At 31.4% G+C, this 26,319-nt stretch overlaps 1 protein-coding gene across 1 annotated transcript in view; it reads left to right on the top strand.

The window, feature by feature from the left end:
- The window catches only part of LOC148281241 (neurotrimin-like), a gene marked incomplete at its 3' end in the record, with an annotated part of 85,998 nt that overhangs the window by 28,465 nt on the left and 31,214 nt on the right, over positions 1–26,319 (top strand). Inside the window, exon 2 of the mRNA XM_088226991.1 lies at positions 3,941–4,124. Coding sequence (XP_088083117.1) covers positions 4,043–4,124 — 82 coding nt within the window. The remainder of the gene's footprint in view (positions 1–3,940; positions 4,125–26,319) is intronic.

Genomic DNA, 26,319 nt, shown 5'->3' with positions numbered 1-26,319 from the left:
CAAATGTATACAAGTCAATAATTCGGAAACTACTCGTATTACTTAAATATTTTTTATTAACAATTTCGTTAGTTCAATTCATTGAAAGCAACCAGCAATTTTAATTGAAATAAAAACGAGACTTAATTTCTCATTCCACTAATTAACCTTACCATGCAACATTATTTTTTCAAACTCAGTTAAACTTAGACTTTACCCTGTCTGCGTAATTTATAAGTGTGGAAGCAATACAATTCATGATATGAATCATAAACGTATGTCAGTATATTTTGTTTCGAATTTGTATTTGTTTTAGCACATCAACTGGACAAGAGGTTCAGTTGCTGTGATTAATTACGGCTCATACACTCAAGCTCGTGAATAAACACATTTAACATTTGTAATCTCGCCGGGAATGGAACCCGAAACCTTTCGTGAATGAAGCAAGCGTCTAACAATTTCACCACGTTGAATTTTACAGAAAGACAATATACGTACATATGGGTGTACCATTATTGTATTTATTATTTATGTTTTTTTTTCTGGATTTTTATTATATTGCACCACATGATATTATAATTTAATTAATTTTGCTACGTATTTTTTACTGTAATTTAATATGGCTGAATACGGGCACAGCCTTTAAAATCTTAATAAGTTTATAAATATGTAAGCGAGTAAAATTTTGAATGAATAAATAAATACTTTAAAAACAAATTATATTTACTTTTTGATTAATTTTTTTTTTTTATTAATATTTTTACCTTAAATATTAACGTTTTATTAAAACGATAAAGCTTTTTTAGAAGCAAGAATTTAAGTTTTTTTTTCTTTTGTCTTTCCCGCTTTTCCTTCGATGAATTATTGTCAGATACAACATGTACTCACTAGATAGAACGAGATGGCACCTTATAAAGGTTCACATTCAAACAGACGTAGCAAAATAAATACATCATGCAGACTTGCTCTGCGGTATTTCACAGAAGGAATTTTATATCAAAAAGAGATACTCACTGAATGGACGTGCTTTCTGTAATAGGAGAGGGAAACAAAATTTGTGTGAGCGAAAGTAAATTGAAAACAAATAATTTAATATTTAGTGAAGTACAGCTGTGTTTAATTTACAATCGGCTTTGAAATGGCAGATTATATATGAAACGCTTTTGCATGCACTTTAGTTGAAACATCTTAGTGACATATATTTTATATATTTTTTAGGTTGGCAGTATAAAATTCGCCTATTTTTTTAAAACAAGAAATATCTAATGCAATTAATAGTGCATAGGGCACTACATTAGTACATCAATTGCAACGTATCTAGATAATTTTTATTACTTTGAAATATTCTAGTGTAAAAACACCTTTTTAAATAATATTTCATATCAACTATGAGCACATCATGAGATCGATAAAAACATAGCGCATTTATAATTACTTCAATAAAATTATACAAACATGGAAAGATATGTATTATGACTAGAATTATATTTTTTTTCCCTTTTTAAATACACTTTTTTAAGTATTTAAGTTAGTTTAATAAAAAAATACTTTACAATATTTACGAATTTTGTTTGCCGAGGATACATATTCCGTTCTCAGTCAAGCAATTGCACCTTTGTTATAATTTAACTGCGTATGAATTTATGGAAAAAAAACTAATAAGAGAAAAAATATTCTATTGCAATTAATAAGACATGCAAGCAAAACTTTTCTGAAAAACAATTTATATTATCGTCACACGCTAAGAATTTATTCAAACGACCTTATGAGACAGAATCTTGGGTAGAGGGAATTTAAAATATTGTGCATTTTTAAAAGATGTTATTATATTATTAAAGGAATATTATTTCGATTGTAATCTTGAAAACAAATACAAGTTAGCTAATATACAAATACAAAATTGATTATAATAGTTAATTTTATGATAAAGTGTACGTGTACATACAAGGTGTCCAGACACAGATTTCCAATTTTGAAAATTTATTAATAAAGAACGAAACCATACAGAATTGAAGCTATTTATTACTATGAATAGAAGACAAAAGCCGTTTTTTTTGTGATTACATTTTTAAATGTTGACCATTGTTTTGTAAGCACTCCTCCAACCTATTCCATATATGCTCTAAAACACGCCTGCTTAGTGCACTAGAAATTACGTTTATTCCAGATCGGATATTGTCTTGAACTGTGCGATACTGGCAGGTTAATTTTTGAAGACGAAACTTTTAAGATAGCTCCACAAAAGGAGATCGGGAGATTTTGCGGGCCAGGCGATGTCGCAAAATCTAAAGATCACTTTTCCTGTGAAAAACGCCCTGACTGCATTTATTGATGGCCGGGCTACGGTTTTCTAAAAAACGTAACATCCGTTTCACTTTCGAAATTGACGGTCACAGCTGCACCTCGTTCGTTTTAAAAAAGAAGGTCCTATAACGCACCTCGCTAAAACGTCACACCTCACAGCGACTTTTTGAATGTGCAGTGGCATCTCATGCATTTCTCTCAGATTGTCTGGATCCCAGTAGCGACAGTTTTATTTATTGACATAACCGTCTTGATGAAAATGTGCTTCATCGCTAAAAAGATGTTCCCCATTGGACGATCAATCGAAAATCTCTCGTACATCTGCTCTGCATTCGATTTTTTTTATTTATACTCATTATTTTGTCATTTCTGTACGATTAAAATATTGCAGGGGTGGAGTTTGAACTTTTTATTTGAAATGATTTGCAAAGTCGACCTGGGGATACCCAAAACCGTAGAGCGTTTGCGGAAGTCGCTTATTTTTTAGTACGGAATAACTGATGCATTTTACGTTTTCTTCGGTCGATCTTGGACCAGACTCCGATCAGTTTATTGGTGAACTTAAAACTCTTCACCGTGCTACTAGTTGGCAATTCATTAAGTCGATGGCGCATTACGAATGCGGCGTATGTTCAAGCGAACACAAAACCTACGCCGGACGATAATGGGTGAAAAGTCATTGGTTAAGTATGTCTCGATAGCGTAAACACGCTGCTTTCCTGTCCATCACTTCATGGTGCCTAACAAATCAGCAACGCTTACTTTACCAATCCCCCCTTACGTCTCTACCGCACTTCCCGGTCGAACAATATTTGAATTCAAAATCGAAAATCTTCCGCTGGACACCTTGCACATATATATACGTAACATACTTACACTTAGTTACGTAACATCTACTAAAAGTCGGCATCCCTACTGGCGATAGTCACCGCACGCGCCTGATATGTACGTCAAAAATACATACACGTAACGAATAAATGTAAATTAACAGTTAACTCTTTTTTACTATCCCCAGCTTGTATAAAATTTCCAATCCACTGAATGGATCAATAAGCGAATGTCATGAAAGTCGACACTTTTTCAGCTTAACAACACTACCACTTTCACATTCCAGCAAAAGGTTATAAACCCTTTTACCAATGTTTTAGTGCTGCCTTTGTGTCAAAATATAATTGATCTTTTTTTTTGATATCAGATGTTGAAGTATCGAGTGTTGCGCTTTTGGTTGATGGTTAGGTATTTGTATGCCAATTAAAATGCCAAAATTGTACTCGTGCAATATCCAAAAAAAAAAGTTTGAAATTTTTTTTTTTAAAACAAATTTTAACAATACAACATATAACTATCTCAATGAAGCTTGTCTGAAATATTAAAAAAAAAAATATTTAACAAACAGTTTGAAAAAAAACAGTTTTATAATATATCAAATGTGTTTAGAGCAAAACAATTAAATTTGTTTAAAAAATGTATTAATATTTTTAAATCCTGGTTCTTAAAACTGCAAATTTATTTTGTAAATTTTTATTATATTCTGTTTATTATAAAAATACTCGGGTATTGATAGAATGATGTATTTTTTTTGCACCATTGAGTGCTATGCGGGAGATTAAAAAAAAATATATATTGATATCGATTTTTAAATGAGTTTTTTTTTCAGGAATGGTAACATAAACGACTAAAGTGGTTTAGAGGGATCTGAAAACCTGATGAGTTAGAAGAAGAGGAATCAATGTGGACGGGAGGAGGTTTGACGTGAGAAATGACTCCTACTGGAGTATTCGCCTTGCAGCTTCTATGGACCAGGCTGCTGGTCTTCGCTATCCTCTCCTTAGAATTCGTCGGTAAGATAAAAACAATGTATAACACAGTTTTTTTTTCGACGACTTATGCCTTTTACAAAGAATGAAAAATATAATTCTAAAAATAAAATACAAAACAATTGTATATATACAACATGAAACAAAAAATTGCAGTGGAAAATGTAGAAAAAAATAATCGTAAACTTTAAAATACAAATAGGCAAAGTATAAAAAGTTTAGCCAGATACAGTTGACGTAGTATCGATCCAAATTTTTTTTTAAGCTTTGTGATCTCGGATTTACTCCACCCGTTACGTCACGAGTTGTGCTGACATTTAAAAATAGAGCACCGTATCGTCAAAATACACTAAACTCTGAAAAAAATAGCTATCTGAAAACTAAAAATCTATCACAATACATACGACCGCTGCATCGGTTTTAAATGAACTTGTGACTTAATTCAAAGAAGTTTAAATTTATTAAAACCATTTTATTACATTTTTCATTCATTTTTGAGTAACTTTACCAAGTATGGTGAAGTTACTCAAAAATCATATCGCCTAGTAAGGCGTAAATAATATTACTATCAACAACCGAGTATGAATAAAAATTATATATTATTTTTGTAAAATGAATGTAATAATCCGTAAGGGTTAGTAAATAAAATGCTCTAATTTTAATGGCGTCTGAGAAAACTTTTTTCTTTGTAAATTTCCGTAGCACTGAACTTTCTTATGGTGTTTTTTTTCAGGCTAATGTTAACATGTAGAGGAAAAAGACGAAACAGTGCCGATTGCCTTGGATATTTAATGTGATAATTCCTGGCCTAAAAAAATACTGTATATTATATGTATTGCATTACCATTTTTTGTCATGGAAAATTTTAATGTGGACATTTCAAATTACAGATTAATCGACTATATATACAAATTTACACAAAACGTTCTTTTATCTCTGAGAAAATTATGATTTATAGTTTCTTAGTTCTGTTAGCGTGTCATTTAGTAATAACATTATTTAAAGTTATTAACGCAGACATCCCAAAAGTCATGCAATTTAAAATAATTGACTAGCTTAGCTATCTCCTTATGTGTATTGTTAAGTGTTAAATTAATATTTTTTTATTGAACTTGCCGAATCCTAGGCAACTTCTCTAATTCGAAGGGTCTTATTTGCTCTTGACTTTGGTGCTAGTGCGGTGAACACGAAATAAGAATCAGCCATCTAGTATTCTCTTGTATTTTATTTATTTAAATATTTTTCCTTCCAGACTCACAGATTCGGAACTAAATTGATTTTGTTTCTTTATTTCATTAAAGTCCCCCTCTTTTCGGATGTCTTGAATGGAGACTTTTTGCTATAGTCCGCAAGAAGACAAATTTTTAATGGTCTCGGACCAATTATTTAGTTGATTTTTACTCAACTGGCAATCAATACCCTCTAGGTAATCTTATGAGCATCTACTCACGTAGAGAAGGCTAGCTTATGTGTCTTATGGGCATTGAAAAAAAAAAACAAAGTGTTGTTAGAGAACGCATTTTAAATCATGGCAGTGGGCAAGCAACTTAGCGAAGCAAAATGATGACATGTGGACACCCATAAAAAAAAAGTGGAAGTGGAAAAGTGGTCGACGACATTGTCTCGATCGCCGGTAAAACATGGGTGATGAAAGCGGGTGATAGGAAGGAATAAAGACGTTATGTAGAGGCCTTTATCCAGCATTGGTGGGAAAATAGATAAAAAAGATTAAAAAATAGATGCATTTTAAAAGTATGTGTATTTTTAACGACGGCATTAAAAAATAAATAACACTTTTTTCCAACGTTTATTATACTCCGAAAGTAATAACTTTACCCTATTCCCAAAAAACTAGTAAAATACCGGGAATTTTATTCGTGTTACCAACTGTTAAGAACTTTTTACGCTCTGCAATATTTTTCCAGATTCACCATATTTGTATATCCCTTGCCATTTGTGACTGACTGACGGTGACTGGACATGAAAAACTAATATTCAACATTGCGTGTTTTGGATAAATACATAATTGAGTGGACTCGGAAACGCCATTTTGCCATCAAATATTAATTATTATGTCAAAGGCTAATTTAAGATAGATACTGTAACATGAATCCGTTGTTTTTATTTTTATTTATTCATATAAAGATACATATAAAAAAAAAACAATGTAGTTCAAACTCTATGGGGCCAAGAACCCTGCGTTGAATTGAGATAAAACATAATGGGAAGTGGAAGCATGAACGATAATTAAAGAATACTAAAAATAAACATTATTACACGAACACAAATTTTAATTAACATCTAGACAACACGCTCAATAGTATATGAATCTATTCAATGCCTCGCAGCAGTTTCCTGCAATGGTCTCTTTTTTTAAATAAAATCCAAACTTTTACACTTCTCCTGAAAACTGCTTTCGTTTTGGAGAACTTAATATGTTAACCCTTTGAAGTTCAGGTTTGACTCGAATGATCAGCGATTTTATTATGCTGACATTCTTCCATCATTTTTACTTTAGATTATTCTAACATATAGAAAAAACACGCTTTTCATACAATGAATGTCGTTAGTTTTCAACATTCTTTCATTTTCTTCACTTCGTACAATCAATACATTCATACCAAACGTAGTATATAGAGAATCAAAAACATAAGTCAACTACCTTTATACAAAATTGTGGATGTTAAATTGTGCAGTCGTCACTCAACCCAATCGGTAACATATCATATGCTCTGTAAATGCCTAGAATATTATCTTTCCAACTGTTGAGTTTAAATTATTTAAAAAATATTATACCTATTACTTTGTTTTTACAATCATAAAGTTATTCGTAAAATAAAATAAAATTCGTATTTTCATTGGCAATTATAACTGATTAAAAGTCAACTTATTCAAAATTTAAATACCCGAAAATTAAATTTAAAAAATCCATACCTAGTTTAAACCCCTTTATTTTGACAGTGATAGAAAATGTTAGTATCTACTCTCTGGAGCAAAATCAACAGACTTACCCAAAGACAACTGGTTGGAAACAAACTTTTGCCACCACTCATACCTACTCAAACTGGGATTTTTAAGGAATTTAGCCTTATCAAGCGAAAGCAATAAAGGAGACGTATATTCTTTCCTCACGGAAGTCCTCAGCAAAAGGTGTTCACTGACAGGGGCACCCACAATCAAAAACCTAAGGCCCCAGACACTTCCGGTGACTTCAGTTTAGTAAAGGATTAATTACCCCCGCCTTCTCTTAGATCAAAAAAATGACGGCACAGACATGAGTTCCAAACCTCGACCAGCATGAATCCATGCTTCCCGTATAAATATAAACATAACAAAAAATACAATACACAATATTGAAAAAAAAGAATTAATGTATGAACTCTTGGTCGGAAAGCCACTTCTGTATTTTGAACTTATCACTCTTGGTACTTTGATTATATATATTTGAACCCCTGTATTTAGTAGCCTTACGTGTCATGTACAAGGCTAAGGTACTCGAAAAAAATCGTTTTTCTGTATCTTGGAAATGGGATGTTTGATCACTGGTTTTGGTTTATTACCTTTATGAGTCCAATCACCATTGTTGCAATGTGCAAGACAATAGCGTGTGATAAAACTACTTTTAACGACAGTGTGGATATCTGTTAAAGATATCCCATATTTTCTGCATTCTGCTTCAAGATTATGGCGTTGTCAATTAAATATGGGTACTGAAATAAAAGATGTTCGATACTCTGTGAAAAATATCATCGCATGGACAATAGTCATTATTCCTTCATTTAAACCTATTTAGGTAACATCTCATGGCTCCGTGTCCAGTAAAAATTTGGGTAGTTTCAAAAGTATTTTGGTGATGACGACGAAAGTTTTCTGCATCAGCCAGCGTTGGGAAAAACATTTTAGTGATTTTACTTGTAGAAGAAGCGCGGTAATGATCCTCCCAACGCTGCTGCGTATTTTGTTTTATACAGCGTTTAGCAAAGCTAAGAGTAAATTCTGAGAAAAAAGGTACCTTTCTTTTTAAATTGCGGCTCTTGCTAGTTCATCTGCTCTCTCATTTCCTACGATACCAGCATGTCCTCTTATCCAGCATATTTGGATAATCATCCCTCTGATTTTGAGATACTTGATTTTACTCTGAATATCTACAATAATTGGATCTACCGACCAACTACTACCATTGCCAAGGGTCGACAAAAAATATAACAAACCTTAATTACACCTCCTACTTCTGCCATATTTCTTCATTTAACACGTTCAACACGTAACAACGTTCCATTTTGTTCCAAAATAATGCAAAGAATAATGAAAACTTCTTCATTAATATTTCATAATGGTTATACCATAAATAAAACACAATGTATTACAGGCTTATAGCATGTAAACGTCTATGATGTTCTCCATCTCTGTTTTGTTTTTTTTTCTAGAAAACGAGTACGCTTTTTAGATAATCAAGTACAATTTTCAAGTTTGTAAATAATTGAAAAAGGGAATAAAACAATATTCCTTGGAATCAGAAAAAATCAAAACAATCGCTTTAAGAAATTTACTAAGAGAACATGAAAAATATAATTATTATTTAAATTTATTTCAAAAGAGAGGGAAAACATTTTTGAGATGGGAATATGGAAGTCTAGGCATTTACAGGGCTTATGACCTGTCATAGGCTACTTTACACCCTGTGTAACATTCACCATTCTGCCCATGTTGGGCAAGCATTTGAACATACTTAAACATTATATAATTATTTTTATTTACATGCTTTATTTGGCTTGTTCTTTTATTCAAATAATTTAACATATATCCAAGAAGATATTTAAAAATTGGAAAATTGTTTTCAGGCGTTGCTTAGTATGTAAAATAATTCAGTCAGATAAATATCTTCACAACAATAAAAGATTCAGCTCTTTAACTTCACTAAAATCAACAAATGGAAGAATTTAAGAAATACGGATGTACAAGCATAGGCAAAATGGTGAATGTTAAACAATATGAAAAGTAACCACTCAAACCAGCCAGTGACAGGTCATAAGCCCTGTAAATGCCTTGACTACCATATTCCTTTCTTTAAGTTGTTCTCCATCCCTGTTGTAATTTGTTTATCTTAATGACTCCCGAGGAGGTTAAATCTAGTTTTTCTAGTCTACAAACATTTGGACAAACTCAAATATTGTAATTTCCAATCGGTTTATTTAAAAATTGATATTATATAATTCGAGGTTAATTTCGATTCCCGTAGTATGAATTACAATTGAATAATTAAAAAAAATAATTTTTGTTTTATAAGTCTAAAATATTGATTTGTCCGAATCGCCTATTTTTTATATTTGCCTTTAACATCGCAAGAGGCTAATACGGTGTTTAAAAAATCATCTTTAGTAAAATTGGGTGTAAATATTTAAGATCACCCTTGGAAATGTACGGTTTTACCCAGAATTACGAATCTTTAAGCCGTTGCACTTTATTTTGGCAATTTTTAAATAGATTTATTAAAAACGTAAGCAAATTATTATAATATGATGATTGATTAGATGTTGGCCTCGGTTTGTAATGGTCAGCGCGTTTGCCTACCATACAAGGGTTCGATTCCCGACATAGTTGATACGATTGTTTTTTAATAAAAGGTGTTTTCAAACTAGAATATTTCGTAGTCCCTGGACTGGTGCCTGAAGCGTAAGACTGATAACCTTATCTTCATGTAATAAAATTGATCAAGATACGCTGCGATTGGTGTAAAAATACAGTGCCCCGTGCACTATTAGGTGCGGAAAGGGGATGATGATGATATAAATTCTTTCTTCTCCTTCTTTTACCGCTCCTTCGGGAGGTTGGCCACCATCATTGGTTTTAACTGTTTAAACATAGGTATATGCAGTGTCCTATGGATGATTATGTTTCGAAGTATAAAAAAGAAGTGCGTAACAAATTTAGAAATACTTCTTACGCAGTGAACTCTTAGGAAATAGGTGAGGGTAAAACTAAAAGTCATCTAAAGGTCTCGCCTTGTTTTCTAGGGGTGGAAATTTCCCCTTCTCTATAAATCATTACTCCCTGAGTATGGGGGCTGCTAATAATAATATGTCAACAGTTTGCAAGCTATCAAAGGAAGCCTATTTATCAGGCGGAACTATTGTAATCAGCACGAGTCAACACGGATTATTAAAGGTAGTATATCAATATTAATTTCACAAATAGATTTTTTTGTCATTCTGTTTAAAATCAGTAAAAATGGAAGCAGCGTTCTCCTAGTTAATGGCAAAAACTACATCCATTTCCAACTTCATAAAAGTGAAACAATATCTCATAAGGCCTTTATTTTGTATTTATATGGGACACGTGCCGACACAATAATATAAACAAACAATATTAAACAATATTACTCGTCAACTTGTAACGGAACATTTGTTATGGAAATAAAAAGAGAAAATTAAAAAAGTTAATGCAAAATGCATTCACATGTTATAGCAAAAACTACTGTAAAATTTGATGTTTTCTTAAAAGATCGTCATTTGTTAAAAAAAAAAAACTTTTTTACGGATATACAAATATAAGAGATAAAACAAACAAAAAACAGACATTTGACAAAAACATTCAACAACAAAAAGACTGATTTATTTATTTAGTGCTGGTTTAAATCGTGGAAGACTTTAACCGAAAAAGTCCAGAACTTGTCTTGAGTTCACTTTACAACAAAAACGTGAAATTGGTACATTCAAACCAAAGTTTATTTCTATACCGATCTAAAAATTGCTCTTTGTACACTAACATCCAGTTGAAGAAGAGCGGAATTTTATCCGGACCTCTGATCTATTAGTCCACAACACTATTACAAGATCACGACTTATTTCTTCAACATCTTCCAAAAATTATAAATGTGCCAATTACTACGATACTCTTTAGTATATAATATAACTCTTTAGTGCAAAGCAGACTTGAATGTGGATCTCTGATCTAGGTGCCCCGTGAGCTGAAGTACTTTTATATGAAGAAGATGGTTCAGAAAAAAATTCTTGGGTATTTTTATTTAAGAGATTACGGATACTATCCGTCATTGCACCGGATAGACTTCATACTGGAAATGCTTGGCTACATTAGTTAGGAGTTAAGAAGAAATGCATATTTGCTCTTTTGTTTTTTTTCAAATCGATAAATGGTAAAACGATCATATTAAGTGCAATGGATAGATTTTTTTTGTATGTTCCTAATGCCCACCTACGGCTTTAGTTGTTTTATCTTCCTGCTTGCAGAACCAGTCTGCTAATGGTAACGTTAGTAGGAACACCAAAGTCTTAACTCAACCGTTGCTCTTTGGATAACATTTTTCATGTTACTGGAAGAAAATTCAGAGAGGATAGCTTTTTTTAACTTTAATTACTAAGTGTTTTTATTTTACCATATTTTACATTCAAATTCTATCGTTTATATGTTCTCGTATTATTTTTGCCTTGAAATAAATATTTATTATTGTACGTAAACGAATCGAATAAATTAATTGAAACCTTAGTTTGTTTTTGTGACGTATATGCGTATATGTTTGCTGTTGCCTGTTTTCATTAAATAAACATCAGATTACTGCAGTAAAAGTATTGCATTAGAAGTTAATGATGCCTATAATAAAAAAGAGGGGAAATCTAAAGTAGAGCTTTTGTGTTTCGAAAAAAACGTAATTTATGAGAGAGAAAATTCATCAACTCATGATCCGCTAATACAACAAATCACCGCCATATTATTTTTTAACTTGATAAATAGTTTATTCGTTTAATTTGAGATTGTTTTTTGCATGTCAGCCTAACTTCATTAATACTGAAGAAATCGGTGTCTAGAATAATTTTATTTGTTATGCACTTTACTATTTATCGTATTAGAAAATTCGAAATTTATTAACGATTATGAAAGTTAAAAAAAAAACAGAATAACTCCAGATTCAGATTTCTTTCTCATCAAATCCGCAAGTTAAATTTAAACATTATTGTTGTATTGGTCGGTCAGCGCGTTTGCCTACCACGCCAGTTTTCAGACCAAAATATTTCATAGTCCCTGGACTGGTACCTGAAGCGTAAGACTTAACAAAAGTGATAAAAATACGTTGCAATTGGTATACCAATGCAGTGTCTTATACACCATTAAATGTGGAAAGAACACGATGATGATGAAATCAAAATCGGATATCAAAGTTTGATAAAATAGTTGTGTAATGTACTCTAATTAAATAAAACGTGAATAGAAAGTGCCATTTTAATACTTTTTAAAGTTATTCCAATTTTAATTTCAGTGCTTTGTAAACGAATATTTATTTTATTTATAACTGTCCGCTTGTTTGTTCTAATGATCAGTGCGCGCGCCTACTATGCAAAAGGTTGTGGGTTCGATTCGATAGTGGATATGAAATATATATATTTTGAGTATTTTTTCAGTGCAATATTTTACAGTCTCCGAACTGTGATCTGATCATCTTACCTTCATGTTACAAAAAAAAGATCAAGATTTGCTGCTATTGATATACCCATTCAGTGCCTTATTTACCATTGTGTGTAAAAAGAAAAATGATATCGATTTTGAGAAATAAATTAACATTTCATTATAATGAATGTGCATTTAATATTATTTTTGTAAATGCCCCTTGAGTGTAAAGTACAAGGTGTTCAGCGGAAGTTTTCCGATTTTGAATTTAAATAATATTCTTATATAAATTATACATTTGAAGCACTAAGTTTGTGGACATTTATCATAATAAAATAAATAAAACAACTTTGTTCTTAACCACAATTTTTTTCACTAACCGATTTCAAAGCAAACAAACTTCAAGCGGTCGGTAGAAAGAAATATAAAAATGAGTGGTTAAAAACAAAGTTGTTTTATTTATTTTATTAAATTATTTCAATTAAAAATGCGGGAGAGATGCGGGGGGGTGTTTTGGTATCGCGAGCGTTGCGGATGTGTCAGACATAATAGAGCGTTGAACAGAAAAGCAGCATGCTTACGCAATTGGGGCGTACCTAACCAATGGTTTTTCACTCACTACCGCGCGGCGTAAGTTATGTGCTCGCTTCAACATACGCCGCATTCGTAATATGCTATTGAAAAAAATAATTGGAAACTAGGTAGCATGGTGAAGAGCTTTAAATCCACGACTCTCGATCTGAAAAAGCTCTATGGTTCTGGGCATACCCTGGTTGACTTTGCAAACGATTCCAAATAAAAAATCTAAATTTCACCCCTGCAACATTAAAATCGTGCAGAAGTTACAAGATAATAAAAATGAATCAAGAAATTTTTTTACCGAACAGATGTTGGAGAAATTTCTGACTGATTATCGAATGGGAAACATCTTCTATAGCGATGAAGGATATTTTCATCTCGACAGTTAGGTCAATAAACAAAACTGTCACTACCGGGGTTTAGACAATCCAAGAGAAATGCATGAGACGCCATTGCACGTTTAAAAAGTCACTCTTTGGTGTACAGTTTCAGCGAGATTCACTGTAGGGTCTTATTTTTTTTAAAAAGATCGAGGCGCAGCCGTAATCGTCAACCGAAAGACACCGCAAAATGATTATTATTTTTTTAAGAAAACGTGTTGAAGTTGGTTCTTTTTTCAATCGAAACACACAATTTCAACAAGATAGGTGCAACTGGCCACACAGTCCGGCCATCAATAAATGCAACTATAACATTATTCTCAGTTGAAAATTGTCTTCAGATTAGCCCGCAAAATCTCCCGATCTCAGTCCATGTGACTTTTTAATTGAACTATTTCAAAAATCTCGCTTAATAAAATCAGCCTGCCAGTATCGCACAGTTAAGAGACAATATCTGATCTGAAATGAACGTAATTTCCATTGTACTGCGTAGGCGAATTTTTGAAAATATGCAGAATAAGTAAGAGCAGTGTGTACAAAACAATAGTATTTAAAAAATAAAATTCGCTATCGCCTTCTATTCATAGTTATATATTTTGTATATAAATTTTCAAAATCGGAAATCAGCCGCTCAACGCTTTTTATGTACACTAAATCATAATATTAACTATTATAATCAGTTATGTAAAAAAATCTATATTAGCTTTGTTATATTTGATTTTTTTATACAACAATATAAACTTCTTACTTTAACTGTCACCAAAATTATTTTGAAAGTGTCCAAAAAAATGTTTAAGGTAAATAAATTTTAAACTAAGAGTCAATCATGAATTTTTAATTTACGATTTTTTTATAAGAATATTAAATTTGTTAAAACTTAACGATAGAAGAAAAATTTTAGACCTTTTAAATTTATTTAAAATTGTTAATTCAATATGGGATTGCCTGAGCTGTTATCTCTCATCAACTTCAGGGTGCCTGGAAGAATGACTAGACACGTGCCACCGTTTTGTAGCAACAATTCACGGACAATGTATACTTGTAATGCCGTATTGAACAGACTTGAACTCGGTAATAGTTATTCCCACGTATCGGAAATATTTAGTGTAGGGCATTGTTCCTATAGAACAAACCTTTTGAACTCTTTCAAAGATGGTGAATGGTAATTATATTTATTTATACATTTCATAACATAAACTATTTTTTGTTCACTTTGCACAGCTGTTTGAAATAGTGTTTTACGATTTTCTTGTTATATTTGGCGGCCTCCGTAGTGCAGTGGTCAAGACGCTTGACTCATGTACGGAAGGCTCCGGGTTCGATTCTCGGTGAGAACACAAAAATTACAATGTTATTTTTCTCAAGCCTGGGTGTTCTGTGATGGAATTCACCCCTGTAATTGGGCCTCCTGCCCTGTTGTGGTGCAAAAATAAATAATAAAAAAATCCAAAATCCAAAATATTACTTTAAAATATTTTATTATTAAATTTGTTTTTAACATTTATTCTTTAATTGTTTAAACTTTCTAATGAATATATCGTATTATTTTTCGGTTTAATTTTTTTTATAAACCTTGGGAAGACGGAAATTTATGTTTTTTTTTTTAAATACTAAGCCAAATATGTTAATATTATCGTTTTTTGTAAAAGGCAGATTTTCCGTTTCTGTTAATAAAATAAAATAAAATTAATAAAATAACATCTCCTAATAAGAGCCTATATTTATTTTTATTTTTTTTTTAATTGTTATTGAAATTTGTAATGTATTTTTAAAACAGAAATAGAAGTGTGTTTTTTAATTGATTGCAGACCCTTTTTTATAAAAATTAATTACGCTTTTCTTTAAACACACTTCTTTATACTGAATTCAAGTTCCAGTATGGGTTTATTCCATAACTCGTTAACTTTCCGAACTGCAACAACTTCATAATCTTTACTCTGAGCATCTTTGCATCTAACCTCCTTTGCATCTGCAGGAAAAATATCACTCTCTGTCCATCAGAATCTCGAGAGGGGTGCTTCCTGTGTTCCATTTTATTTTACACCCCGAAGCGTCCCTTTGCCACCCTTTCTCGACAATTCGCCCCCAGTTCGACACATTCTTATCTTAAATTGAAATTCTCGCTTCAGTCGTCGGCCGTCTGAAGGAGAAGCTGTCTGAAATGTTTAACACCCCTGCCTCTTTTCTAGTGTGTTATTAAAACTAAATAACCAGGGAGGTTTTATGATATAAATTTTAATGGTAGATGTTAGGGTTGAGGCCCCTTTTAGTTTTTCTATGCCACTGCGAATGAATTTTTCTGCGTTCTTGCTCTTAATGAGGCAGCGTTTTATTTTGACACCATTTGATTTGATACAAAAGTGAGTGTGAAGCTTTTATGCAATGGGTGAAGATTTCCATTTTAAAAGCATAAAAGCTTCCTAATTGCAAACAACTTTATTATTTTTCCTTTCAATGAAAAAATATCGCTTTTACTAACACAACAAATTTATACTGCATTTATGCAATAAATGTGTTAATTTGATTGTAATTAAATTTTTTCACAGTTAATTAAATATATATTCTTATTTTATTCTTATAACGAATTAATATTGTAATGTTGTTTTTATTTTTTAGTCATTTTAATTCAATACATTTAATTGTTTTTATAAAAACGTTTTTTTGTTTTAATAAACATTATTATAATCATCATGGTTCCTTTTCCGCTACCGCAAAAATATATCATGTTTTTATGAGTAAAAAATAGCAAGGAAGAAAATAATATTATTTAAACAAAGAATGATAGTTACTCATAATTAATACAGCAACAAAAACATCAAACCATCACGCCGTTTCCTTGTAGAGGTAGGCAAATAGGATAGAACTCCGAATCACTCTGTCTTTGTTTACAGACATCGCATTCTCTACATTCATACATCTTCTCGTGCACGCACGCCGATTATTCCTACACTTGATATGTCCACTTTTTTTGCATCAATCAACATTCGCACTGTAGATCTTTTAAGCCATTGTTTTGCTGTCCATTTGCTCTACACGTCCAAACTAACGTAGCGCTCCTTTCTTGATTATGTCGACACTGCTTGTCTCAGCCTTACGTAGTCCGCGTTTGTTGATATTTATGCACCAGACATCAAACCAAATATTTGATTATCTTATTTTTTCGTCAGTTTCAACCTTCATATTTTAAAGTATTACTTAATGTTTTATAAGAGTTCCATATTAAAACCATCGTTATACATTTCTTAGACTAAATATGCTGTATTTTATAAAAATGAGAAAACGCTGCCAAACTTAGAATATGTATTTACTGTTCCTAGTAAGAATAGACAGTATAGACAGTGCCCAATGTGTATTATACACAACATGTTGTGTTATTCACTATTATAAAGACCTGTTTTCGGCACTGAATTGAACTGAAACGATATTTATTTCCTAAAATTTATTCAATGCGGCCATATTTGGTTCTGTTTTATGCAACTCATTTAAGAGACAAAAAAAGCATAAGAGTCTCGCAAATCGAAAAAATGCAATGAATTCGTTAAGACCGTGTCCTTTTAATTTTTTGTGCTTAAAATACTCGTAAATTGTAAAGTGCGTAGTACAGTGAGCACAATTTATATTATAAAACAAATGTGTATTGAAAATGGCGAAATAGCTAGTAAGTAACATCACCACATTTGTATTCCAAAAACAAATCATAAAGTTTAACAGGCTTTAAATTCGTTGGAGGTCGTGATTACAACCTTTCCGAAATTTCACACTCGGAAGGGGAAGCTTTTCACGTCCCCGACAAATTTACAAGTGTAGGGAATAATGCGGTGGAGGCTTCGACGGAGTACCGTTTAACTGCGACCTGCGAAGAGTAGAAGGGAGGAGGATTTTCACCCTTTCTTGCTAAGCCGATTAACCGTTAAGTCCTGAGACGCCTTCTTCTCTCAGTCTTCTCAGCCCCTCTTACAAACTCGTAAAGACGGCCGACGTCGAAGCGTGAAATCGCCAACCAACTGATTAAAAGTGGCTTTGTTGCAGAACACGAAATTATGATTGAGCGTTACTTTTTCAATTTGCATTCAATCAATTTTGTGTAATCTTTACCGCTATTTGAGTGCTTTAAGTGGAAACGGGGTATAACTTTTTTCATACAAACGTATTTTCGTATGTACTCCCAAAATTATAGTACTAGAGCAATTATTTGTTTGCACACTATAAATATTTATTATTAGCGTGTTTTCATCGTTTTAATTTTTTATTTTTCTTAAAGGAACTAGGACCATCAAAAATTAGTTTTTTAGCCCAATTTTATTTACATTTACCTTCTTCGGATGTACAGTATACAAATATAATAACTATTTTTGAAAAATCCAAACAATTCTGAGACAGAAAATTTCAATCTGATACTCAAAAAAAATGTATAATCGGTTCAGTTTTGAGGTGCGAAAAACTGGACAACGAATTTTCAGGTTTGTCGATTTAAGTTCGACATAATCAGTTCGACGTGAAGTTGTCTTCTTTGCTCAGTATCGGGGAGACATTTGCTAGAGAGTGACGGCAAAACAGTGTTCGAAAACCAGCAAACATTATTTCGCAAATAAGGACACACGTTATTTATTATTGCCTTTTTTTGCGCTATTTATATATTCGTTTAAAGGGTTAGTTTTTCATTTTATCTCCTCATGTGATTGGCGAATAGACTTTGTCGAGCTTAAATTAAAATCGTGCAAAAATCACAACTCTAGTGCCATAATTCATTGAGAAAATACGACAGTACGTGTTAATGAAGAAAAGTCAGACCGCGTTTTACCCTGAGCTTTCTAAAATTATGACACTCAGCTCTTGCTCAACGCAAATTTTGTAATTCGTTAACCGCCAGCCGTGTTTTGACGTGAACGTTGTTCGAAACAAAAGTAAATGAAATGAAAAATGCCAGTGTCGTAAATGCGTGCAAAAACTGTCCTGACAAGAGTAAAATGATTTTTCATTGAATAGTAGGTACCTAGATACAATATTGATTGATTTGGTGTTTATTTTGTAGAACTCCATATTTAAAATTATAATATTAGAAATCAAACACTGATTTAAGTCTACTGAAAACTTTATTTTGTTTTAACAAATATAAAAAAAATAAAAACAAATATAAAAAATATATATAAAAAAAATTTAAAAATATACATTTTTTTTATTTGTAAAAATAAAATAAAGTGTTCAGTAGACTCAAATCAGTGTTTGATTTCAAATATTATAAGTTTATAAACCTAGATACATGTTTATGATTGAATTCCAAAAAATACAAATTATTGTTTTTATTAAACATTGGTTTGCTTGTTATAAGCTTCATCAAACGTTTTTTTATGAATAAGAACACACGTTATTTATATGTTTCTATTTTGAGTTTCTTATTTATTCGTTGTAAGGGTTAGTTTTTCGTTTTATATCTTAATGTAATCTGCTAAGAGGCCTCGTCGTGCTCAAAACAAAATCGTGAAAAAACCACTACTTAAAAAAAATGCCTGATTGTATCGTAAAGGTGCGCAAAAACTGTCCGGATAAAAGGAAAAAGACTTTTCATTTCTAAGTAGGTACCTAGATACTTATGTATGATTGAATTTCAAAACTATTTTTTTTTAATATTGAATTTGAGTGGGTATCTAGATACTTGTTTATGGTTGAATTTCAAAACATAAATAATTGATTTTTTTCGCAAATGTCAAACTCTGCTCTACTTACCGACAGTAGTGCATTTTAGGTATAAAAATTGAAAAAATAATATTTTCAGGCGTTGCCTAGTATGTAGGTGAAATAATAGATGAATCTCACCCGCATAAATAAAGGTTTCAGCTCTTTAACTTCACAAACATCAACAGATGAAAGAATCGAAGGAATATAGATGTTCAAATATAGGCAGAATGGTGAATGTTACACAGTGTGTAAAGTGGCCACTTAAACCAGCCATTGACAGGTCATAAGCCCTGTAGATGCCTAGACTTCTATATAACCTTCTCTTAAATGTTCTTTATCTCTGTTGTAAAATGTTAATTACTAAAAATTCATTAAAAATACGTTTATATGTAGAAATTGAGAAATCGTAAGGAAACAAATCAATTTAGTTTCCATCAAAAATAATTGTTGTTTGTGAACATTAAACTACAAACGTTTTTAATTTGAAAAAAACCACATCCTCCAAATTTTTCAATACACGCATTTTAGACGAATGCAACCCTGGAAAATCGATGAAAACACATATATGCTTCTAACTATTTTTCCACTCAACATATTAGGATGAAAGTGTGAATTAGAAAATTTGGCCAAAAACCGCACGTAAATCCGTCGACCCGTTTTCGAGTTTTTGCGAGACAAATAACGGTGATTCATTTTTATATATACATAGATAGATTGTGGAGGGCAACACCAATATTTGCTTCATCGCAGATGTGGCTGGTAAAAAAATAACGGGTCAAACTATTTATTTTAAGCATTTTCATTATATAAAATTTATATTTGAAGCACTAACTTTATGGTTACTCGTTAAAATAATAATAATAAAACAACTTATAGTGGTTACCATTTATTGTATTAAAGTGGTTAAAAACAAAATAGTTTAACTATTACTGTTGTGCTTTATATAGTTTTGCTTTGTTTTTGATAGGGTTAATAGAAAATATTATTTATGAGGTACAATTTCTTTAACTAGCATTTGAAATGTGACACTGCAGACGTTTTAGATAAATATTTCTTTATTTCTACTTTAAAATTCTGTTTTTTACCAACAGAAAATGCAATCTCGTATTAAAAAAACGCAAAACAGAATTTCCTGTAGATTTTATTTTTCCTTTGGACCGAATTGCATACCACCTGCACCATATAAATTCTATACACTCTCTATAGCGCTTGTTAGGGAATTTTGCTCGACAAAATAAACAGGTTCATGGAAGTATCGATTTGGACGAGACTGAGTCTACTATCTCTTAAATGTACTTCAATAAAAATTGTCCAAAACCGTTCTAGAATCATTCATAAGCAAGTTAAAGTCAATAAATTTGATAAATAGTGTTTATCAAAGTTTCACTTATTTTGAAATCACCAAAAACCGCTGTCGCTAAAGTACCCATTTTGAAAACTGATGAATTTGTACAAAATATTTTTAATATTTAAACATCATCAATAACATACGGTGTAATTGAGTGGGGAAGAGGCTAGGACGTGCATAGTCGCTAATTAAGATAATGTACAAAAAACAAAGACGATTTCCTAGTAATGAATTATACGTAGAGAGTGGACTCCTTAGTTTTAGAGAATTATATTTATTTCAGTGCCTGAAATATGTTCACTTAAATAAGGAATCATTTAGTAATAATTTTAATCGTATTAGCAATAGATCCGATAGTGTACTGTCAGTTCTAGGATAAAGAACTAAGTTCGCACAAAATCACTCCTTACATATTGGTCCAAGATCCTTCAATCTTCTAACCAAGGAATTACAGAACATTAAATCTCTGGTACAGTTTAAAGTAGGTTTGAAATCTGTGTTTAGCATGAAAGGGACAGATAGACACCTTTTTTTTAAATTGATTAAAATTTAAAATAAAATGCATACTGCAAATAAATCTTGTTTTCGTAATAACAGCATATGTTAATTTAGTTTTTCTTTTTTTTTTCTTTTCTTTTCTTTTCTTTTCTTTTCTTTTCTTTTCATGGTCATGTCATACCATATTTATATGCTATAAACTTATTAATAATTAAAAAAAGGAATGACCCACGCTTAGACGCTGAAGTCTTTGTGGGCATTTTTTCTTATTTATGTTACAGATTAATTTAAAGGTGTATTATTTTAAAGTGTATTTTTGTATTAAAATTAAATGTAAATATATGTATGGAAAAATGCACAAATAAAAAATAAATACATAAAAATAAAAAATCTTTAACATCAACTTTGAGGTTTAACATTACACAAATGTTCTAAAATATTTTTATTCAACCACTTTACTAACTTTTACATGTCTACCGGCTTCAAGACGTATCCGTCTCTTCGTCAGGACACTTATTGCAATAACGTAAATCCCACTACATATACACCTTAAACTAAAATCACTAAAATATAAAACCTACTACTAAATCACCTAACCAAACCAATGCAGAGAAGAGAGTCTTTGTGGTAGTCTTTGCTCGTATATTTATTTGGAGCAAAATGTATTTCAGCACAGAGACGTACCCGTCTCTTCGTCAGTACATTTATTACTAAAACATGCAAATTTCACTTGACGCTTTCCCACAGCAGTTTCACAAAAATGTGAAACCAACATGTTGATAGGAAGCATACTTTTAAGGCCTAACACTAACGCGCAAAGTTTTTTTAAGTTGAAAAAAAAGGGAAGGGGAGAATTACAATGAAACATTGTACTATTTGGTATATTGCAAAGTTATTTGATTATTGATTAATGGGGAAACTGACATTTATTAATTTATTAATTACATACAATTTTCCTTGAGATATTGGTCTATAAACATTAAATTTAAATTTCAGTCTACAAACATTTTGACATACTCAAAATATTGACATGGTGAGTGTACATTAAAATGAATAAAATAAAATTTAACTATTAAAAAAAATTAAAAACTAACAGATTTGATTAATATATAATATCAAAATTAGCTTTTGAATTTTATGAATTTACAAAAAAATCAATATTATTGATCGCGTTCTATTATTAAAAAAAGCAAAAACGCGATTAATTTTGATTTGTTTATGACAAGTTTATTAAAAACAGTCTGATGTTACATACCAGTAATTATGGTTTTTTATAAAACGTAAACCCAAAAAACGTGTTTTTGATGATGATTAAATTTTTATTTGGTTATTTGACCAAGCATCTTCTAAAAATTACGCAGATTAGTGATTTTTCTCACGCACTTTGACTTACGTTCATTTTTTCCTTATAAAACAAAAATATGCCGTAAGCTTGTTACGTGAATGGATAAAAACATCCCAAAAGCTCCGAAACCCATCGACATAACAAGCCGGGGTGTTTTTTCTGAAACGTTTGATTTACGACGAACAGTTGTAGGTAGGGATCAAAGTCATAAAACTGACGAGTGATCTCATGAAGTACAACACTCACTCCTCTTCCGATGATCAAGCCGTGGAACGGTCACGTGCGAATGCGATAACGGAAATCAATCGAGGACGCCCGTGGCATACCAATCATGCACGTCCGATGCCAGGATCCGGCGACGCCGACGCCCGGAAGTATCGGCGAGGCCGCTTGTAGCTAACCCCTTTTTAGGATACAGAAAATTACATAACAAAAAATGAAATACATTTTGAAAAGCACGATACTTTATTGTTTTCTTTCTCATTCTAAAAACTATACGCTAATATTTTTTTCACCTTCAAAACTTAAACTTATTTTTTTTATTTTTTTATTAAAAACCCATACGGATTTCATAAATTTGACCAAAAAAAATCTTTTTCAAATTTATATTCTATTGTCTTTACTCGTATTTTCATTTTCTTTTGTAAAGGTTGTCTGAGTATTGTTTAGTTTTTTATGTAGTTTCATGTATTATTTTATTATCATATTCCCTTTTCGCTCCTAATGAAGCAAAAAACAATGATTTGATACAACAACCGCAGTTAATTTTAATATTTTTTTCGTAAAATGAGAGGCAAGATGATTAAAACAACGCTTCGGGTTCTAGTTCAAAGACAGTAAAAAATTAGTTCAAGGGATTTTTTTTTATTTTATTTATTTCTTTATTATTTACATTGAATATACAAATGTATATAGACTTGCCAAGCTAGTTTATATGGGTTGTCGGTGAATAAACATTTTATGTTTTCCATGTTGGGACTTAAACTGGAGATCTCTCTCATGGAAGGCAAATGAGCTAACCATTTGATCACGAGACTGACAAAGAATGATTATTTTAAAACCAAAATGTACTTATTTAGTTTTTATAAAAGAGATGATTTTTTATTTTCAAAACCGCTATTGTGCATGATACTGTTTTTGAAAAGACCAACTAAACCAGCAGCAAAAATACTATTTCTTTTAAGTTCAATGTGCAACTTGTCCGTTCAATGTGCAACTTGTCCGTTCAATGTGCAACTTGTACATGTAAAAAAAAGACTGATCATTTGAATTCGAATGCGCACATTAAATTGAAAAAAAAAATGATTGGCTACTGGTTTTGTTGATCTTTCTTTAAATAGTGATCATGCACAGTAATAGTTTTGCATGTAACCCCCTCATTTAACCTGCGTCCAGGTGGATCGAGGAACCCTTAAAATTTTTAACTTGTGCCGTGAGTGAAAGATACATATAAATCTATAATCAATTTAAAGTTACATTGTATATTTTTTCAGTTGACTTACGAATGCATACTATAAAACTGTAGGTTTAACGTGTTTAGAAAAATCACAATTTCTAAATCAAGTAGTTATTATCTATTTTACTACACGGTGCATTCTCGCAGAAATAAATGCTGTTGACGTTATGAAACACAAAAGCTGAGTACTGGATCCCCCTTACGCGAAGTGACGGGTCTCACCCCTTAAACTATTTTAAGTGGATTTCGCAAGGACCGCGTGGAATCTTGAATGAAAGGGCGTGATATAGGAGACTATTCTGGAATCCTTATTTTCTATATTCACCCTTCCAATTGCTTTATCGGGAAAACTAATTTGAAGAGAGTTAACTTTGTTTCCTAAATTCATTGTGCATTCAGTTAAGTTTTTGAAAAAAAAACACTTAACATAAATTAACATACCATCAATTAGTTAAATCTATAAGCAATGTTTATTTCTACAAATTCACTATTAGAATAAATAAAAAATTTCATTAAATTTTCACTTAAACACAAAAATAATATTAAAATACCACTAAAATATTTTAAAGTAGGTGGACATATATTTAGAGTTTTAGTTTTTTTAACAATATATAGTACTACAATAGAGATTCGGGTTCAGTGTTCGGAAAAATGAAGAATACAGTTATGTGTGTGAAATAAAATCAGAATCCTGGACGAGTGTTTTTGACTCGATGACCACTGTCAGTAGAAAATTCTGACAAAAGAAATATAATGGAAATAAGTCCACCCAGTGATTTAAAGGTTGGTACGTTCACCTGCCATGCTTGAGGTTCTGGATTTGATTCCTTACAGGGTCAACGTGAATTATATTTCTAATGTGGTTTAACACTTATTGTCCTTATGGTGGCATTTGAAACGTAAGACTGATAACATAGCCTGTATAGTAACAATAATAATAACAACATAGATATTACTAGTTTTCGTGTGTAGTTTTGTAATATTTTATTTTTTATATAACTTAATTAAAAAGTGAATTATAGTAAGTGACTAGAAAAAATTGTTTGACTCATGAGACGATATTTTTATATAAGTATTCTTCATCATAAAAAAATCCCTTTTTATGTTAAAATAAACATTGAAAAGAATAACAATATACCAACTTAAAAAAATTTGAAGCATTTTAATCATTTTAAAGTTTTATTATGAAAACCTACAAAAACTACCATATAAATATTGTCTAACACAATATATTTTTATGCAAATATATAAAAAGGGCGTCTTTTGTGTATATTCAAATATGCCTTATTGGTAAATATTCATTTTAAAGTGGTTTAAACTGCAATGTTTTATTGTTCCTTGACCGACACCTGAAGAATGGGACTGATTACCTTAGCTTCATGTAACAGATGATCATAAAACGCTGTATTTGTATGTATGTTTACGAATGTAGTGCTCTTTGCACTAATGAGTGTGGAAAGGCGAATGATGATGACAACTTATTATAAAATTGACCTTTCATTTTTATCTTAAATCATCTCACCCTTTATATGAGTTAGTACAATATTTCAAAGAAATTTAAATGCAATGAATACCTTCGCGTTTTATTAAGATTAGTGGATGTCTTTCCGCCACCGAGCCCAAGTATGGTAATGAATGACATAAGTATAAAGGAGGATTACTCATTAAAAGAGATCCCCCTACCACTACCCCGCGAGGGTTGTAAATTGCGAAGGTATTTTCAATTACGGTTTCCGAGAAACTTGCTTAACATCCTTCTAAGGAAGCCGTTGAATAATTATCTCGCGGCACTCATTAAAAAAACGCTTATGTTTATCATTATAGTTTCCTCTCACAAACTATGCAAAGTGATCCACCAAGAAAATTACATTTTGTAAGATATACTACACCAAACTTTTGAAGTGTCTTTTTTTTAAACGCCTCTATTCATGTGCTTTCAATTGTATGTTACATGGTGATATCTATTTTTTTATACAATTAGCTTACAAAAAATTGACACCGTTATTTTTATTTGTAATTAATTTTCTAACCCTTCATTGATTTATCTAAATATTTTTTCTTTTTTAATTCATATACCATTAACGCCATTTGTATATCTGTTGAAAAAGTTGCTCGAGTCTTTTGTTTAGTTTTGTCCGGTAGTTTATTGTATAATTTCAAAAACAAATGTTTATTCAATTCAAAAATAAAATAAAATTTCTCACCCAAATAGCATAAAGGGTAAAATTAATGATATTTAGGTGAGACTGTTAAAGGGGATTGTACCGGATAGCATAATCCATGAGACAAAACATATGGGCGAAGCTGTATATTTTAAATTCTGTAATGTCCTGCTGGTAAAATAACTTTGTGACTACAAATTGATTGTAGATCACTTTGCTAATACAGAATATAAAAAAAGAGTTTCCTACACTCACAACACTCGATTAAAAACTAAGGGCTCCCTGATCGTTCCCCGAATTCCAAATTACTTTGGAGAGCGAACATTAAATTGCGTCATTCCAAGGTTCTTCAATGATCTCCCACAAACCATCGTT

This window comes from Micrasema longulum, unplaced genomic scaffold, assembly GCF_059751315.1.
Source record: "Micrasema longulum isolate JH-2025_06_02 unplaced genomic scaffold, ASM5975131v1 h1tg000482l, whole genome shotgun sequence".
NCBI lineage: Eukaryota > Metazoa > Arthropoda > Insecta > Trichoptera > Brachycentridae > Micrasema > Micrasema longulum.
This window is presented reverse-complemented; position numbering and strand designations above follow the sequence as displayed.